This window comes from Bos taurus, chromosome 17 (assembly GCF_002263795.3).
Source record: "Bos taurus isolate L1 Dominette 01449 registration number 42190680 breed Hereford chromosome 17, ARS-UCD2.0, whole genome shotgun sequence".
Taxonomy (NCBI): domain Eukaryota; kingdom Metazoa; phylum Chordata; class Mammalia; order Artiodactyla; family Bovidae; genus Bos; species Bos taurus.
Genome location: NC_037344.1, coordinates 15,615,342 through 15,636,554, shown reverse-complemented (window position 1 = coordinate 15,636,554; position 21,213 = coordinate 15,615,342). Strand labels below are relative to the sequence as shown.

The 21,213-nt window shown below is 38.8% G+C and overlaps 1 protein-coding gene across 5 annotated transcripts in view; it reads right to left on the bottom strand.

Moving 5' to 3' along the window:
- The window catches only part of INPP4B (inositol polyphosphate-4-phosphatase type II B), a 455,375-nt gene that overhangs the window by 193,443 nt on the left and 240,719 nt on the right, over window positions 1–21,213 (bottom strand). For all 5 annotated transcript variants that reach the window (XM_024977565.2, XM_059876249.1, XM_024977564.2 and 2 more), the window contains 2 exons: window positions 1,008–1,138; window positions 551–655 (listed from right to left, as the gene is read on the bottom strand). In XM_024977565.2, the coding sequence (XP_024833333.1) occupies window positions 551–655; window positions 1,008–1,138 (236 nt within the window). The remainder of the gene's footprint in view (window positions 1–550; window positions 656–1,007; window positions 1,139–21,213) is intronic.

Genomic DNA, 21,213 nt, shown 5'->3' with positions numbered 1-21,213 from the left:
GCAGCAACATCTTATCATTCACTCTAGAGCTATTTAAGTATGTTATGAAAATTTATACGTATTTTCTTGAAAAATGTATCTCAAAACTGAGTACATCAAAATAGTCTACCACTTTCTGATAAACCCACTTCCCCAGAGAAGGGGGTGACCCTGTTGATAGTCACCGCTAGGTCAGAGAGGCAGTCCGTCAGTCCACCTTTGGACTTTGGTTTCTCAGGGTAGATACAAAATGAACCAGTCTTGTTTTGCCTTTTTTTCTAATTCAAATAGTAGCACAATGGGTAGCTATTAGGAATCGCTGAAAATACCTAAGGAAGCTATTACTTATTTTGTATAGTTACCGGCAACTCAGTTCAGACACCGTATTTACAAACACAGCAATGAAAATCTAATGGTTTCTTTCAGTGTTTAAGGTCATTATCAGCTTCAACTGCTTCATCTTCATCCTTGTATAACTGCCAGAATTTTAAATTCTTCCAATAGTCAAGCCATTTAAAGAAGTACACAGCAACATGATTTGTCCATTTGAAAAATAATACTATATCCCTACCTTTCAGGTGAGGGCTGTGTACGTGCATTCTTTGCAAATGTAGATTTATTGGAACAAATTCTAATGTTTTTTCTCCTTTGCTGCTGCTTGATTTGAAAGAGGACCCTAGGTGGAAAAAATCGAACATCATTAGTAAATAAGTACATGCATGTGTGTGTGTGTGCACAAACAGGTGTTGAAAAGTTCATCTGATGTAAAAGTTCAGATGAAAAATATTTTCTGCATGAGCTGATTTTTTTCCCTCAGAAATTTAATTTTAAAAATTCTGTTACCCCTAGAATGACGCCATGAGGGAAAATAGTGTAATTTTTTCTTCTTTGCTTTTCATGCCAAGATGGTAGACTTGAAAATAAAAAAATTTGGCTTTTCTACATTCATAATAATACTTATGATTGCTTTCACATAACATACATGAAATTCATTTCACTTTGAATATGTGAAGTCGTTGATTTCACACCTGTTTCCTTGCTGAGTTCTGTCAGAATGTCTTGGTACATATTCACCATTTGATCACAGTGAGTAAGGACGTTTTTTCGTAGATTGTCCCAGTGTGGAGAAAGCTCACCAAGTTCTTTTAGCTCCTGGTTTCTGTTCAGTATGGAAAAGAAGAGAAAATAGTGATTTTTATCTTAAATCCATACATACAAAATGCTTTATCAGGGTTGCCAAACTAATTGACTGACCATCCCTTTCAGGAAAACTTTGTGCTTATTAGGAAAAAAATCATTTTAACACAAAGGAAGATATGAATCGTTTAGCCCACATAAAAATTAAAAGTTCTGTATGCTCAGTCACTTCAGTCATTTCTGACTCTTTGTGACCCTATGGACCATAGCCCACCAGGCTCCTCTGTCCATTGGATTTTCCAGGCAAGAAGAATTGATGCTTTGAACTGTGGTGTTGGAGAAGACTCTTGAGAGTCCCTTGGATTGCAAGGAGATCCAACCAGTTCATCCCAAAGGAGATCAGTCCTGGATGTTCATTGGAAGAACTGATGCTGAAGCTGAAACTCCAATACTTTGGCCACCTCATGTGAAGAGTTGGCTCATTGGAAAAGACCCTGATGCTGGGAGGGATTAGGGGCAGGAGGAGAAGGGGACAACAGAGGATGAGATGGCTGGATGGCACCACCGACTCGATGGACATGAGTTTGGGTGAACTCCAGGAGTTGGTGATGGACAGGGAGGCCTGGCGTGCTGCAATTCATGAGGTCGCAGAGTTGGACACGACTGAGTGACTGAACTGAACTGAACTGATACTGGAGTGGGTTGTCATGTCCTCCTCCAGGGGATCTTCCTGACCTGGGGATTGAACCCGTGTCTCCTGCGTTGCAGGTGGGTTCTTTACCACTGAGTCACCAGGGAAGCCCACGGTTCTATATATCAAGAAACAAAACATTTTCAATTTATTGAAAAAAATTTCACAAAGATGACAAAGACTTACTACCCTTAACATATAGAGAGGCCATTCAGCTTTTTTTTTTTTTTTTAATCATACTAAACCTCAATAGAAAAACAACTAAATTCTAGGCTTTGACTATTCAAAATAAAATAATCTGGAACTAGCTATCTAACCATGTCTGAAGCTATTCAGATAGTCTATGTATAATATAGCTGTAATTCTTTTAAAGCCCATAAATAGTATGATCAAGTATGATTTTATTGGTCTTAATTTCTGCCAAGGACAATTTAAGTAAATACTATATGCCTATATTTTGCCCCAGCTTTATCAAAAGACCTAATCAAGTCATCTAGGTTTTAATTATTAACTTTTATCTAATTCTCTACCCTTTAGCCAAGTTAATTTAAATCATCAGAATGCCTTTTAAAATTATAATGATAAATGATTTAATATGCTGCTTGGTTAGATTTCTCATTCATTTCTGTAACCTTTTACCAACAACATTTTCATGAGGCTAATTTAACCAGCAATAATGAACCATCTTTGCTATTTTGGCTGTGAAACATGCTAAATACCAAGCTAATAAATTCAGAAGATGTAGAATCTTTAACATCCTGTTAAATGCAAGAATAATGGATGGTGTGCAAAAATGTGACTTGCTTTCAAATGCTTGTGGCTGCTTTTGCTTTGTTTCAGCAGGAATGCAATATAATATTGCTGCATCTTCCACCTGAGGTCTTTATAATTTCTGTGAACATTAATCTCAGTCTCAACTTTTCCATAGATTAGCTTTCATCACACAACATTCACAGAAGTAATTAATCAATGGAAAATTAGAGTAAAGGAAGTTCATGACAGAAGGGGGATTAGGAGGGAAGGTAGAAGAATTAGAGTCAAGTTCTCTGTGTGGACTCAGATGACAGGTGCTCAAATTCAGGACAAAGTAGCAACAACCGAAACAAACACATAATTTAAGAAGCTGAAGAATCCAAGTCTAGAAGAACTCGGCTGATTAGGTCAAATATGAGGTACATAGCAAATGCGGTACATCAGCTTACTAGGTAAGATTTTGAGCTTTATTTTCAATATATGGTTATAATAGAAATATTAACTTAGTATTCCTGTTTAATACTAATAAATGCACCAAGGGTTTACAATGTATGTTGTCCCTGAATCTCTATCAGAAATAACAATTATAAGGGAAAGTGGTGAGAAAGGGAAGGGGTGATTGTAAAGTCCCTGACTGTGGTGTGGAATACTGGGGTGGAATATACCTCCCTGCCTAAGACAAATCTAACAAAGTGTGGCCTGAAAATCTTAGTGTTCCGTAGGGAGTGACTTAGGGAAGCAGGGAGGAAATCTATAAACTGATGTTTAAAATGTATTATATTCCTCCAGTATGTCAAAACTTATATACAGGAATACGTAGATGAAACCTGGCATTCACTACATGTTTCTCCTAAGAAAACATTCCATAGATATACATCCTGAAAGGGACAACCAACCAACGTAAGGTTTCTCTGCATTAAAAAATAAAAGTTCGAATGTAGGAGAACTATAGAATAAATGTGTAATGAACCAGAGCAATGAAAAATGCATAAAACAAAATGGGGCAGAGAAAGAAAGTCACTGTAAGATTTTTAAAAAAGAAAAAAATTACATCGCACGCTTGCTAAGTCACTTTAGTTGTGTCCGACTCTTTGCGACCCTATGGACTGTATGTAGCCCACCAGGCTCCTCTGTCCATGGGATTCTCCAGGCAAGAATACTTGAGTGGGTTTCCATGCCCTCCTTCAGGGGATCTTTCTGACCCAGGGACTGAACCCGTGTCTCTTACATCTCCTGAATTGGCAGGTGTGCTCTTTATCACTAGTACTACCAAAAAAAAAAAAACATTAATACATTAAAATAGTGAAGATAATTGGGTGCACCAAAATCAGCCAGCTTTTCAATCAGGAAGGCTAGGGTTGTTTGTACCACAGTTTAATTCTGAATTGATAAGCAAAAACTTTTGAGTTTAAGAGCCTTGCTTTGTATCTCCTCCTAGGTTCTCTGGAAGTCATGGCCTGAGATGAAACAATTCCAGGTCAGCCAGAGGGAGGAAAGAAGAGAAGGGATGAAAGGAAAAAGCAAAAGCAGACATAAGGTGGTCTGTTTAATGAGCTGGGAAGAACTTCACAAGAAAACAAAGCTGGCTATTTGACCACATGGAACAACTCCAGAGAAGTCATAATGGAATTTCTCCTCTTTGGAAAGATTTTCTAGGTGGAGGAAAAGTCATTTATACCAGTTCCTTACCATCTTCTTTAGTTCACTGGTAAAGACCTCCATGGGGCATTAACTCTTTCATATCTCCAGTAGTATAATCTGTGGGCAGCCACTGGGCAGCCACTGCCTCTGGGCAGCCACTGGGGAGTAATATCTCAGTGGAGACAGAACTTTCCTGGGTCTGGTATGGAAAGCCATACAGATTTACTCTGGATGTTTCCATGGCAGACATCACTGGGGTCATGACAATGGCTGGTCTTCACCTTAAGGGAGACCGATAAGCTGATGGAATTAGGAGATAAGGAGACAGTGGTGGCATTAGCTGTGGCTCTTGATCGAGCAAGTGGTCAAAAGCTGAAGACATGTTGGGGGTGAGCAGGCATAGAAAAGCACATAAACTGGGCCCAGGACAGGCAAACCTCTTGCATAATTCAGGTACATCTGCATCATTTTATGAAATCCAGATACCATATAGAACATCCTTCATCTTCCCCAAGAAGGAAGTTCAAGTACAACCCTTCAAAGTGATGGCCAGTAATTAGCCTCCAATTAAAATAAATAAATTTAAATTAAAAAACAACAACTATAACAAAGTGATGGCCAGTTGCAATTCCCCAAAGATTTAAAGAGAAGTAGTGCCCCAAGCACAATAGTTGATACTTTCGCTGATTTGGGGGCCTTAACTGATGTTGATCACCAATCTTTTCTACCACTCATTCCAGATTTGCCTCAGACTCTACTGGCACTTCAGCTGGTCTGGGTTGCTTCCTTGTGAGGTTATCTAGACCTTAATCCCAAGAGATTAGGCTCTTAGTTTTCTTTCTTTCATGGAATTTTAGTTGTGGCAGTTTCCCATTCATTTGGACACGGAACACCTCTGAGTTCTAGTTATATTTTTCTTTGCTCAGATTGTGAACAGTAGCCCTGTGTCCTCATGGTGATGAGCACAGTACCTTTTACGATCTCTCCTGGTCCATTTAGTTAGAAATGTATGGTAGTCACATCACATGTAAAATCAATCACAACTCCCAGTTACCTGGGACTCTTACTGGGTCCTCTGACAGAACTGTCTCTGCCCCTACTCTAAGAATCAGTATTCTAACTGGCAAAGTCTAAGGTTATAGGGAAAGGAAGCACAGATCTCCAAGTAGGACACTGTGATTGGATATAAGGGCCCACCCTTTCTTCTAAGGGTGGTTATTCTGGCTATGACAGGCCCAACATCTGATATGAGCTGTTGATTTAGTATATAAACTTCATCCTGGAGGTTTTTTGCCCAAGCTGGTACCTTAGCTGAGTCTTTCAAGGTGAATATGATTCCACTGTTCTATCAGGTCAATGGCTTTTGATTAGGGGTTGGGGGTGGTAGCGGAATGGAGTGCAGTGATTACAAACTCGTTTGCAGCTCATTTGATGTAACAAGTATCCTTTGGTTGGAGCAATGTCATGTGGGACAGCATATCATTGGATCAGGCATTCTGTGAGCCATCAGATGTGGGAGCTAGCAGTGGCATTGTGAGCAGAAAAAGCAAACACACATTCAAACTCCGTTTCATATCCCAGTATTAAGTGTTGCCTTCTCCAAGGTCAGAGGGATCCAACTTAATTGACCTGACACCAAATAGTTGCTCAGTCTCCCCAACAGAATGATATAATATTTGAGTCCATTGCCAATGTTAATGCAATGTTAATTTAGCAGTAACAGTAGCTACATCAGTCTTGGAGAGGGAGGCCATGCCTTTAGGTTCAAGTATAACCCCTGTGTCTATCACCAAGGCCATTCTATTCATGAGTCTATTTCACAAACTCTGTGGTGTCTGAGAGTCTGGCCAATATCCATGGGCAGGTGATAATGTCCATCTGGTTGTAAAGGGCCTTCTATGAAGTATTTGTTTTCTGATGAGCATGGCTCTCAGACATAAAGGTATTTGTGCTAACTCCTATAAGCCCAATCCACATACCCGTGTCCAGACTCCTTGAATCCAATCTTCTAGTCTGATTTCTTCCAGATCATTCACTTTGCTAATACTCAATATATATCCATGCCTGAAGCCATCTCTCTCTCTAAATGAATAACAATTACACTGTTCTTCAGATCTACCCACAGGATGGATTTTGTCATTACTAACCTTCATTATCTACCTAAAATATGAGGCTGACCCATCTTTAAGAGTCTGAATTCTTTCCTCCTCCATGAGTCAATCATATGAGATCTCCAGGGGGCTATAAGTCTGAAGGGGAGAGAGGCATCATGAAATAGAGGTATTGACATGAGGTCAGTGACATGAGACTCTGGGACAGCTCTTTACGAAGTATGTTCATACCTACCAGATCTGCTTAAGCTAAATTCCAAACGTATCACTCCCATCTCACAATACCTTACTCCTGTATCATACAGTGGGATCACATCAGTACCCACTGCATAATGGGCAGCTCCAGGCCAGAGCTGTGTCCCATCGTCAGAAGTTGTGTCTCTTAACTAGGGTCTAGTATTAGATTGGGACGATGCAGGAGGCACCAGCACATTTCAAACCCTAAAGGTCTGCGCTGAAACAGGCTTATCCGGATTTGCTGAAGCTTCCACAGGCTGAAACTATTTCTCACCACAGATACTTTCAGGCCCAAGGCTGAACCTCCGTGGTCATGCACCCAAGGGCTTGCAACACAGGATCTTTTGAAATGTTCTTGTTACTTGGGCTCTATTCAGCACATTCTGCTTCTCCATTAGTGATTTATATATATATATATATGTATGTATATATATATATATATATATATGTATGTATGTATGTATGTATGTAATACTTCATGGGAAATAGATGGGGAAACAGTGGAAACAGTGTCAGACTTTATTTTTCTGGGCTCTAAAATCACTGCAGATGGTGACTGCAGCCATGAAATTAAAAGATGCTTACTCCTTGGAAGGAAAGTTATGACCAACCTAGATAGCATATTCAAAAGCAGAGACATTACTTTGCCAACAAAGGTTCGTCTAGTCAAGGCTATGGTTTTTCCTGTGGTCATGTATGGATGTGAGAGTTGGACTGTGAAGAAGGCTGAGTGCCGAAGAATTGATGCTTTTGAACTGTGGTGTTGGAGAAGACTCTTGAGAGTCCCTTGGACTGCAAGGAGATCCAACCAGTCCATTCTGAAGGAGATCAGCCCTGGGATTTCTTTGGAAGGAATGATGCTAAAGCTGAAACTCCAGTACTTTGGCCACCTCATGCGAAGAGTTGACTCATTGGAAAAGACTCTGATGCTGGGAGGGATTGGGGGCGGGAGGAGAAGGGGACGACAGAGGATGAGATGGCTGGATGGCATCACTGACTCGATGGACATGAGTTTGGGTGAACTCCGGGAGTTGGTGATGGACAGGGAGGCCTGGCGTGCTGCGATTCATGGGGTCGCAGAGAGTCAGACACGACTGAACTGAACTGAACTGAATAATTTATATATATACTTTATATATATTTATTTATATATTATATATATATATAACCACTTAGCAGCAGCATAGTGGTTATATAAGTATGTATATTTATATGTAACCACTATGCTGCTGCTAAGTCACGTCAGTCGTGTCCGACTCTGTGTGACCCCATAGACGGCAGCCCACCAGGCTCTCCGTCCCTGGGATTCTCCAGGCAAGAACACTGGAGTGGGTTGCCATTTCCTTCTCCAATGCATGAAAGTGAAAAGTGAAAGTGAAGTTGCTCAGTCCTGCCTGACTCTTAGCGACCCCATGGACTACAGCCTACCAGACTCCTCCGTCCATGGGATTTTCCAGGCAAGAGTACTGGAGTGGGGTGCCATTGCCTTCTCCAATAACCATTATATCATACATCAAATATACATATATATATGATATATAGTGATTATATACATTTTTGTGTATATGACTTTTATGTATATTAATGACATGTGTATCAGAAATACAGCTCCAAAGCACAGCAGTCACTTATGAGCATAGATGAAAAAGGTCTTTTTGTGTATGTATATGGTATGTGCTGTATTCCTGATTTTCCTCATTATTTGTCATTGAACCAACTTATGTTAGAGATGAAGCAATTATGAGTACCTCCTTCATTTGTAAAATAATCCCATTAGATAATCCAAATTATAGGATACCAGAATTAAGATATCCTTTTGATATAGACTATAAGAAAACAACAACTACAAACACACAATGTCACAGTTGGAAGGAAATTTAGGAAACAATTTGAAACCTGCTGCTTCACAGAAGGAGGCATCTAAATAGAATTGCTTGTTAGTCTCGAAGTCACTAGAATACTATCAGGCTTTTAGACTATAATCCCCATGTACACTTTCCTCATCCCACAAAATTCTGCACTATAAAGGCAAAGAAATACATAACAAATTAACAAAATAACAAAGAATAAACAGTGGCTTGTTGGTTGAAGGTACTCAAAGAATATATGTTGAGTGAGTTGCGTTTACAACCTGGACCTATTGACCTTTAGAAGTACATTTATAATCTTTCATGTACTCTTCATATTAAACCTGAACTCAGGATAAGTTATAATTGGGAATTTTTGCTTCTGAATCATTCAGTTAGAATGGCATGGAAACTAGGTATGCAGTAATAATCTCGAAAATGTGTTCAAGTGTATAGTGGTGCCCAGTATTCTGAAACCCATAGATAAGGCCCCTGTGGCCCAGCCTGCATGTTGCCACTCTTACCTAATAGAAATCTGGCATCCACATTATAATTACATAGTTACCCATCTTTACTAAGTCTTTGGTATCAATGATAAAGGTGATGAGCTCTGTCAATGTATTTTCAATTCATAGAAAAATATTTTTTAAAACACTCCTCACCCATCTATAAACTATCATTTTACTCACAGTAACAACAGCTTCTGCTTTCAAAAAGCTGTCTCTTTCAATTGTTACCCTACAACAATAAAAAACAAAAATTTCTTTCTGGAGAATCTCCTGTCCTGCTAGAAAACATACAGTTTCTTATGAATTCCCTACTCTACTGTTACTAAAGTTCTATTTTTAAAACAAATCTTCCAGCTTGTCTCTAACGCCTTCTGATTCTCCAAGACACTAATAGCGAGGCATGGAAAGTTGAAAAGACTGAATATTCAAATATTAATAAGCTTAGGCCGGTTACATGTTAAAGTTCTTTTGGCACTTACTGCCATCCATCCACTTTCACTTTGTTACCTACAAAAATAAAAGGCAAATTATATAAAATAAGTCTCCAAAGGAGACAGGTGATTGCTAAAGCCTACTTGAGAAATATCTAATGCTCTATGGTTCTTGACATTTCAACTGTAAAGTCTGACATTCTTGATAGTTGATGAAATATTCATACAGCACTCTGGAAATAACCTGATGGGGCACTTTTTGTCTATATGGTTTATTTCATCTTGCCTTGTTTAAATATTTCAAAAATACATGCTTTCCCTCTGCAGGAAAATTTCAAGTAGTTCCTGGAAGTTCTTATGACCTGCTGAATTTTCCAAAATGTGAAACATACAATGAAGTATATAACAAGCTTGAAATGCAGGCTATTAAACAACATAAAGAGAAAATGAGACCACTCGCCACTCCCTCCCCCTCCCCCCCAAAAAACCCAAAGGACTCCTGGAAGAATAAAGAGGAATAACTGAACACAAAATGAGTCATATAAACTAAAAGGGAAATAACCAAACCTGCCTTACAATGTTCACATATGATGCATGAAACATTGAAAAGATAATTAAACAGAAAAAAGTTGTAAACTTCCTTACTTACACCCCTGGGTGTCATGGCTAAAAGAGCAGGGAGGGTGTTGGGCAATAGAGAAGCCAAGTAAGCAAACTAACATCAGACCCCTTGCCTTGCTCCAGCCACCCACCTGCTCTAACTGAATCTCTCTAATTATACAGAGCTATAAAAAAATTTCTGCTGGCAAAAAATAAAACTAGGTTTAAGACTATCAAAATAGAACAACAGTTAAAAGAGGAGAAAGTTTATCATCTACTTAAAGCTTCTATTTTAAAGATAGTTTTAAAGCCTGCTGATAATGTATTTAAGAGGGGGAATTCCAACACAGGGAAACTTGCGCTGAGTCTTTGAGTTGCTAAAACTTGTCTTCGTTATCATTTTGTTTGACCACAGTCCTTAGTCCATGGAAAGTGTGTAATGTAGTCCTGTTGACTGAATGAATGAAAGGACTGCTTGCAGACTGTAGTTCTTAGATTTTTCTGATATTTGAGAGAAAGTCACACTATAAACTGAGTCCGTATAGTCAAGGACCCTACAGTCAAGGCTATGGTCTTCCTAGTGGTCACATACAGTTGGGAGAGCTGGACCATAAAGAAGGAAGAACACTAAAGAATTGATGCCTTCAAATTGTGGTGCTGGAGAAAACTCCTGAAAGTGCCTTGGACAGCAAGGAGATTAAATCAATCTTAAGGGAAATCAACCCTGAATACTCATTGGAAGGATTGATGCTGAAGCTGAAGCTGCAGTATTTTGGTCATCTCACGTGAACAGCTGACTCACTGGAAGAGTTCCTGATGCTGGGAAAGATTGAGGACAGAAGGACTAGAGGGCGTCAGAGGCTGAAATGGCTGGACAGCATCACCGATGCAATGAACATGAACTTGGGCAGACTCTGGGAGATGGTTAGGGACAGGGAGGCCTGGAGTGCTGCAGTCCATGGGGTTGCAAAGAGTTGGACATAACTGGGCGACTGAACAACAACAAAATATAAACTAACCCTAAAGCAGAATGCTGAGATCTACTCTAAATACAATGGATACATGTAATATATAAATGTGCCACCGTTGAGTCCTCTAACCTTATATGGTCTAGGTTTATAACCCTGGCTTCTTTACTTCTTCCTTAGGGATACAGAAAGATTTGAAATATATCTTCATATTGCATTTCTTACTGCAATGTAAGTCAATTGACAATTGTATGTCAATTTGGCTGAACCACAAGGCATCAGATATTTGGTCAAATGTATTTGCAGATGTGCCTATGAGGGTGTTTTAAGTGATATTAACATTTAAAAATATAGACTGAATAAAGCAGATTGTCTTCCCTATATTGGGTGGGTCTCATCCAATAAGTTGAAGGCTCACATAGAACAAAAGGGCTGAGCAGAAGAGAACTCCTCTTGCCAGACTGATTCTGAACTAGGACATTGGCTTCTCCTGGGTCTCAAGCCTGCTGGCCTTTGGACTAAAACTACATCACAGTCTCTTCTGGGTCTCCAGCTTGCTGACTCACTCTGAAGATTTTAGGGTGAGTACACACAGACACACATACACACACCTCCTACTGGTTCTGTTTCTCTAGACAGTCTTGAGTAACACACTATGTAGAGCTTTCATCACAAAGCTTTCTCTCTGCTTAGGTAAAAGAAGTTGGGGGGTAGTGATGAGATATAAATGTCTAGCATAGAGTTTAGGCTCTTTCAAGACTTTTTTTTTTTTACAAATACTCTGTCGACTTCTTCAAAAGGAAAGTAACCACAGAGACACTCAGCTTGTCTAAGGGACATACTCAAAACATTGCTCTAGTCCTGGGGTCAGGCTCCACACATGAGCATCTATTTTATGTGTAAACCCCCCCCCAAAAAAAAAATCTGGTTATGTAAACTCAAAAATCTTTGATATTTTGAAAAGTAATTATTGTAAGAAAGAATGCCGAAGAATAATAGTTAATTCATTTACAAGAATGTAGTTAAGACCAAATAGCCTGATAAAAGTTTATCTACCAAAGGATATAGCCCAGTAAGAAAAACATTAACATGTTATCTGAAATTGTTATTATCTAAGCAAATAGAAATATTTTCCCACAATGAGCTGTATAATACCATTTTGTAAAATAAAAATAGCTACACAATTTAAACAGAGCTTTTGGTAGTTATCACACTCTAAAACTACATGTGGGTATACATGGGTGGCAAGTTTAATAGCCAAATGTCTTTCATTCATTAAGTAAAATTAGACCTCAAGTCAAACCTGAAAGAAGTCATAAAAGTTTACCCATTATTGGAAAAAAATTAAATACAAAATAGTCAATGAAGAATAGACTCCATAAATGACTGGTGGGTGGCTTCATTTCATAAAGTGGTCAGGTGATACCATAAAACTGAGGAAAGTTTGGAAAAAAATGACTGGACATTCTGAGTGATCATTTACTCTGGTTTTTGCTTGCCATTAAAATAAGTGGCTGTGGTATTATACACTCAAGGTAAGTACAAGAATTAGTTGTAATCACAGAATCTGTTTGTATCTGATAACCAGCCAAGTTCTATCATTTAATTTTAGGTAACTTCATTAGAAAAAGAATGAGGAATGATGAGCATGTTTTATTCTATCCTGAGAGTCTATTTTCTGTTCCTGATAAAGGTGATTTGGTGTTTATTTATTTCTAAATAACATCTCACCCTCCAAAGTTTGTCAAACATGGTCATTTATTATTATTATTATTTTATTTCTTAAAGCTCAGTGTTCCACTTATACTTAAAGTGGTGGCATATTATCTGAAGTTTATCCTAAATCCACATATACTAATACATGTCTTTTCATTTTGGGTAGCCAGGAAAATTACTAACCGTACCTGAAAGATTAGTAAGCAAGAACTTGTGCTCACAGTATCATTACTTTTCCATAATTCCTGCCCATTCTTTTAGAAAGTGTAAACATTTGTGGGTATTACCCCTGTGAATTCTCACCCCTGGATCTGGAATGTAGATGTCCCCAGTTCAGTTTCAGAGGTATATGGTAATCCAAGACATTCCACATAGTTCTTGGCAGTAGAGCTCTCTGAGGGACATCATGAGGTTTTCTAGGTCATCATGGTTACTTTGGTATAGAATGTGTCTGTTTCCTTTTTCTTACAACAATCCTCAGATATAATTGTTTCAAAGTCCAGAATAAACAAAATAAAAAGTTCCATCCCACTAGGCACATTTCAAGGGCTCAACAGTCACATGGTTATCAGAGTAGGCAGTGCAGTATAAAGCATTTCCAGCATCGTGGAACTTATAGTAAACAACACTGCTCTAGACAAACGAGAATATAAGTGAGCAATGTAGGGACTTGTCTGATGCCATAGTGTGAGGAAGTGGCAGAATCAAGACTTGTACTGTGAGGTCTTGTGAATCAAATCTTGCTCTCTTTTTAATCCCTAGTGAGTATGATTTCCTCAGCAGCTAAAAGTTAAAGAATCTGCCTGCAATGCAGGAGATGCAGGAGATGCAGGATCCATCCCTGGGTCGAGAACATCCCCTGGAGGAGGAAATGGCAACTCACTCCAGTGTTCTTGCTGGGAAAATCCCATGGACAGAGGAGCCTGACTGACTGTGGTCCATGGGGTCACAAAGAGTCGGACACAACTGGAGCGAACGAGCAGGCAGGCATGATTTCTCTTAAGAAAGTTATCCTTCCGTAGGAGGACAACATTGGAATCTCCCGTGTGAGGGGCTCATCTGAATGTCACTTTCACCCAGGTCAGCAAAGCTGGTGCAAATGTTTTGCTCAAGTGTGCACTTACCAGACAGCCTTGGCTACCAGAAATGTTGGAATCTCAAACAACTGAACAAAATTCTTATATAATTTCTATTTTTTAACAAATATTTATGTAGTGCTTATTACGCTTATTCATGCCAAGTACGATAATAAGAACTTAACAAATGTTCACTCATTCTATATGCCTAACAGTCCAGGGAAGTAGCTATTATTATTATTATCACTATACTTATTTTCGGAGAAGGCAATGGCACCCCACTCCAGTATTCTTGCCTGGAAAATCCCATGGACGGAGGAGCCTGGTAGGCTGCAGTCCATGGGGTCACAAAGAGTCGGACACGACTGAGCGACTTCACTTTCAATTTTCACTTTTATGCACTGGAGAAGGAAATGGCAACCCACTCCACTGTTCTTGCCTGGAGAATCCCAGGGATGGGGGAGCCTGGTGGGCTGCCGTCTATGGGGTAGCACAGAGTCAGACACGACTGAAGCGACTTAGTAGTAGTAGTAGTAGTAGTAGTAGTGTACTTATTTTACAAATGAGGAAATTAAGACTCAAGGAAGATAAGTAATCTACTCAAAGTCATTCAGATAGTAAGGAGCCAAGTTGGGATGAAGCCCAGTGTTTAGGGAGGATGTCCATGTTTTCAACACTGTTAGAGAGACCCTCCACTAGAAATAGCATGATCTCACTCTCACTAGATATCACAGCAAGAACATGTATCTGTATACCTTCAACTTGGGGGAAAAAAAAAAAACAAGAAAACCTTTTGCCTTTTGGTGACAAGGATACAGCTTGATATCAGCCCTCTTATTCTTTACATTAAATTCCAGTGAGCAGGAAGAAAGGAGGATTTTATGTTACTCGTGCTCTTCATTAAAGATGCTACTGCTGGTTATCCTCGATGAGTGCAGTCCAACAGAGCTCTCTGTGTGATGGGACTGTTCCAAAGTTGTGCTATTTAACGTTGGTGGTTACTATCCATATGTGACTACTGAGCACCTAAAATATGACTAAGGTGATGGAAAAACCAAACGTTTCATTTCATTTCATTTTAACAAATTTTAACAAGTTTAAATAGCCACTGGTTCAATTAAGAGCCACAGAGGGCTCCATTTTTTCTTCTAAACCTTGTGCCTGGCCACTATGCCCTGCATGAATGAATTATACTTATCTCTTCAGTCATGCAGATCAGAATGTTTGAATTATTCTACACACCTTACTTCTAGATATAAACCATCACTAAACTCTGCTGAGCTCAGCTCATTTAAAAAAAAAAACACAAAAACTCAAATGTTTGTACATGTCACCATTTCCCCCCAACTACTGAGGTCTTAGCCACCATCATGATAAACCTAAGCAACCACAATATGCCCTAAATTGTTTTACCTCTACACACTTCTCCGCCTTTTTCTGAATGTAATCATGTCATTCTCCTCTCACAATTTCAGTTGTTCTTGGGATAAGATTATATCCCTGAGTGCTTATTATATGCCAGGTTTTATGCTAGGTTCCAGGAAGAGTACAAGAAGAAAATTGACAAGTTCTTCCTTTTCTGTGTCCCAGGAGGCCCTAATAAATCTGAAGCCTATCATTCCAAAATCACTCACAACTCTAAATACACAAGTTTTCTGGGAGAAGACATGCCCAGTCCATTTTTTCTGAGCACTTGGAATTTGTAATGCCGTACAGTAAACATATATATGAGGTATGCTAAGTTAGTAAACTAAAGGAGATTACAAATATATTATAGACTCAGTTTTCTATCTGAAACACTGTCAACATTCAGGCAAGATAAAAACAGTGATAATAGTTTTGCTATATTGCCTGTCTCCTGTGTATATGGGGCTTCCCTGGTGATTCAATGGTAAAGAATCCTGTCAATTCAGGGGATGTGAGTTCGAGCCCTGGGTTGGAAAGATCCCCTGGAGAAGAAACTGCAACCCAGTCCAGTATTCTTGCCTGGGAAATCCCATGGACAGAGGAGCCTGGTAGACTACAGTCCACTGGGTCTCAAAGTCAGACAGGTCTTAGCAACTGAGTATGCGTGCACAAGAGTGGTGTCTGCATATTAAAGGCCTGTGTACATACGCAGGCTTCCCAGATGGCATAGTGGATAAAGAATCTGCCTGCCAATGCCAGAGATACAAGAGACTCCGGTTCGATATTTGGGCAGGGAAGCTCCCTTGAAAGAGGGCATGGCAACCCAGTCCAGTATTCTTACCTGGAAAATCCACGGATAGAGGAGCCTGGTGGGCTACAGTCCACTGGGTCATAGAGAATCTGACATGACTAGCAACTGAGCATGCATGCATGTACATATATACCAGTCATTTTTCATCAACAGCTCATTTTAAACCTCACAATAACTTTGTGTATTTATTATTTAATCCTTTATTTACAGTTGAGGAAACTGAATGTTAGGACACTTACATAAATTGTGGATTTGGAGAGTCAGGTTTCAAACCCGGAGTTGCACTTATACACACACACACACAGACACACACACACACCAAATACGGTAGTCATTAAGTGCTAGAGTTTCTTGATTATTCACTTAATTACTACAGGAGCCTTGCAGGACAAATGATAACATTATCTAAAAAGTGAAAAAGAATGAAAATTGAGAGATTAAGTAATTTTATAAAATTATAAGTGTGTATCAAGTGGTAGATACAGAGATTTTGGACTTATTATTATTCCAATTCTGGGGTTTTATCATCACAACCCACACTCTCCCCTACTCAATCCATGTGGAGGAAAGAATCCTGGTGCAATGGGCAAACATGCTTCTGAATGAGTTTTGCCTTATTTGTCCCAGAAGGGCTATTATTACAATAGCAAACAGCAAAATAAAACACATATTTCTATCGCCAGCTTGGTGATACTAAGCACTCTCCAGGACCTCTCATTAAATGATACCAAGAATCCATAATGATGAACTTAATGGCACACAGCATCTGTCCTCAAAACTAGGAGTTGGTAGAACAAATGCGCTTTCTATGATAAATAATACACCACATGGTATTCCAACTGTGCGTCAGCATTGCATGAAGAAAAACGAACAGAAGAAATAACACTAATCAGGTAGCAGTCAATAGCGGAATCCTGACGGGATATTTTTATGCATCATTGTTAGATCTTTAGGACTTCACATTTTTCTCAGAGAAAGCAAGCAAGAGAGACAGGAAGAAACATAAAGCAGAAGAGATAAAACATCTATGAGATTCATCAGCTTGAGGTTTATTTGTTATCTGTGAAGCCTAAACAATATAGCTGCTCCTATTGCTTTTCCCATTAATCACTGTTTCTTTCAGGCAGTAAGGATTTTCAGTGTGCCTTTATTTTATCCAAGGATGCAAATGTCAACAGACTCTTAAAAGTTATGTGCTTCAGCCAGGCCAAAATAAACAAAGTATAGGTGAGGCTGGAGATGTGGGTAGACGGTAAGGAGCCCTAGCTTGCCTTACAGGTTGGGTAAAGAGGAAACCTTGTGTGGTGAGAAATTTTGAAAGACAGTACATAAATTATACTTGAGATGATTTAATTCCATGGACAAAGTAGCTGGGGGACTACAGCCCATGGGGTTGCAAAGAGTTGAACACGACTGGGCTACTAACACAAATACACACACAACCACGTCCACGAACAGGGCGGCTCACTAGGTGGTAAAATCCGACTTAAAACCTTTTGTACAATGAGGATACTTCTGAAGTAGAATTTATCTGAATATATTTTAGTTCTAGTTCATAATTCCTAGCGAATGCTTTCAACATTTTTAAACGACAGCCCTGTAGCATCATCAGTTTGAAATAATATGAATCTTTTTGAATGCAATAGTCACAACATATTTTAAGATAAGGTGCAAGATCAGAAAATTAAAAATCTTCAGCATTTCTTTCAAATTATATATAATGCTTAGAAAACCCATTTAATAGTATATGATAATATTTAAGTGAGCATGTATTAACAGAACATGTCTCTGAAATGTAACTTTGTGCAGCAAACAGGGTTAAACCTGGGATTGCAATGTATCTTACTATTATTTGCATATATAAGAATATACTGTATTCAAGAAATAGATTTAAGATTAGATATTCAATAGATAGATACACTTGTCATAGGTCAGTAATATGGCTCAAGAAGTGAAGAGTATAGAATATTTGAAATATATAGTATTAAACAAAAAGGTGTTTATCTTCATTGACAAAAATATTTTATTATCATGAATTTAGTATATGTACAATATTTACAAACACTAATTCACATTCTCTCAAAGAAGTGCTAGGAACTTTTATTTAAAGATGTTACGTCCCAAATTCTATCACATTTTTCCTGCTAAAATGTTTGGTTCAGACGTCTTATAGTTTATTTACAGGACTGTTCTCTGCCTAGTACACACAAAGGTTTATGTCTTAAATAAAACCTAAGAAAAGTTAATTGTTATAAATTATTCCTATCCTTTCTTTTAGACTCTCAAAATTATACACAAGGAAGTTTCTCTCCTTCCTTACCCCTGGGACCAATGAACAAAATATATACAAAGAGAAGAAATGAAGCAGGAGAAAAGGAGAAAAACACATGATATAAATCAAACTATTTTTTTCCTAGTGAGTTTTATGGACCATGAGGTTCATCTTCACTGAAATACTTCATTTCTTAAAACTGCTGTGCCATAATAAGTTTTCAGACATCATACTATCATGTAGAAAAGTATACATTTTTGACAAAACAAACACTCTGTGACCACCCAAGCCTCCCGTCTAAACAAACACATGTGCCATCATCATTTAATATGGTATGTGTAGCTGTCATAGAGCTTCAGTGCCACACGTTCCACCACGTCCTCTGGTAACTACATATTTCCACGTAGACTAAGCACAGCAAACTTTTGAAGTAGTACAAAATCCAAAGATAATACTCAACATAAAATACACAGCAACACTAAAACAAGCTATAAAAATTTTATGGGTGGTAGTTTGGCAAGACCTACATAACTTGCTGCATGCAACCCACGTTGAGGGACTGTAAAACTTGAGGCATTATAAACCCAGGCAAAGGTGCACATAAAGACGCACACGAATGCACGTGTACCTTCTATGCACTTAGGATCTCTGTGCTGCCTTCGACAGGTCACTCTCTCCTTTTATCTCCATTATAATAACTCCATAGTAAACCAGTTGTCTTCCCCTCACCCCACATCCTTCAAGGAGGCCAGGTCAAAGAACCGGGCTGCTTTATAATGCCACATCCCTTCTGTATCATGATTACGGAGTCATTTAGTAAACTTCTTAGAAGCATGGTGTTATACTGATACTTGGTAATAAGAACCTCCCCCTCTTTCCTTCCCAACACATAATTTCAGTCTAGCTCTCAAGAGATTACACATGAAGGCTGTCTCCTTGATACTCCTGCTGGAAATCTGCATTATTACATTTTCAAACTGATTATGTGAGTCTGTAATGGGAATCGTGAATTTTTCTTATTTATTTATTTTTTAAATTGCTCAGCTGGAAAAGAATCCACCTACAATGCCGGAGACTGGTTTGATTCCTGGGTCAGGAAGATCCCCTGGAGAAGGGATAGGCTACCCACTCCAGTATTCTTAGGCTTCCCTGGTGGCTCAGGTGGTAAAGAATCCACCTGCAATGAGGGACACCTGGGTTTGATCCCTGGGTTTCGAAGACCCCCTGGGAGAAGGGAAAGGCTACCCGTTCCAGTATTCTTGCCTGGAAACTCACATGGACAGAGGACCCTGGTGGGCTACAGCCCATGGTGTCACAAAGAGTCGGACACGACTGAGCGACTAAGCACAGCACATAGTTAATTTACAATGTTGTGTTAATTTCCTTTATAATTTAATTTTTATTATTTTTCAGCCACATCATGCAGAATGCTGGATCTTAGTTCTGCAACCAACAATTGAACCTGTGCCTCCTGAGATGCAAGCATAGGGTTTTAACCACTGGACCACAAGGTAAGTCCTGTGTTACTTTCAGGTGTACCGCAAAGTGATGCAGTTTTATTTATATACATATCGTTATTTTAGATGTTTTCCATTATAGGCTATTACAAGATACTGACTATAGTTTCCCGTGCTATACAGTTGGTACCTGTGGTTTACCTATTTTATATACAGTAGTGGGTATATGGTAATCCCCAAATTCCGAATCACCCCACCGTAATATACCCCTTGGTAACCGTAAATTTGTTTCCTATGTCTGTGAGTCTATTTCTGTTTTGTAAATAAGTTCATTTGTATCATTTATCCATAAAAAAGTGAACCATGGATTTTGAGGAAGCAAGGTCACCACCAGAAAAGCCATAATAGATTGTTATGGCTATCATATTGCTATCACAGGGGAGAAATGATGGTGGTTGGGATTTGAATGAAAGGAGTGAAAATGGAAAAAATAAATGAATTTAGGAGCAACTGTGGAATTAGAATGATGAGACACTGACACTTGAATATGGATAGATGTAGTGAGACAAGATAAAATATTTATATTTTATATTTCTGCACTGAACTGTTGAACAGTGAATGTTATTTACTAAAATAGAAATTAACTGAGGGAGAATAATTTAAAGGGAAAGACATTGCAAAGAATCAAGAATCTCTCTTATGGATGCTGTCATGAGAACACAGTAAGCCCATCCTCATTTACTATACATTTTCTTGAGGAAGAGAAGGGAAAAAACTCAAATTCTAAATAGCTGGCAATTTTCCTAAAAAACAGAGTCATCCATTTTTTTTTTTTAATTTGAAGGAGAGATAAATTTAGAATAGAGTTTGATGTTCAGACAGAAAGTAAACTCTAAACAAGAAGAAACCAAGATAAAGTTAATTGGCAGTCTAAGTAGTCCTTATTATTTGTACAAGTTATTATCAAATAGTAAAGAATCTGTCTTACACGTAGGAGACCCGGGTTCGATCCCTGGGTCAGGAAGATGCCCTGGAGAAGGGAATGGCTATCCACTCCAGTAGTCTAGCCTAGAGAATTCCACGGACAGAGGCGCCTGGAGGCTACAGTCCATGAGGTCTCAAAGAGTCGGACACAGCTGAGCAACTGACTCTCAGAGTTTATCGCATTTGTTTTCTAGTGTTGTGTAACAAATTACATTCTAAACACACCATCCAGAAATAATCTTTATGTTAGTGTGCATATTACTAATAGTTTAGTGTATTTCTAGTCTGTTTTCCTTCTAGTTTATTTATGTATCAATCAAAATTAAGATACAATAATTTTGAATAATTAGTAGTCTGCATTTAGTGTTCTTGCCTGGAGAATCCCAGGGACGGGGGAGTCTGGTGGGCTGCCGTCTATGGGGTCGCACAGAGTCAGACACGACTGAAGCGACTTAGCAGCAGCAGCAGCAGTAGCAATAGATTCACAGGTTATTCATAATACAACTCAGATGTGGAAGGAAAATTAAACATGGTATGGGGGCATGATAGTTGGGACCAAAAATCTGCTTTCCACAGTGAGGCTGAT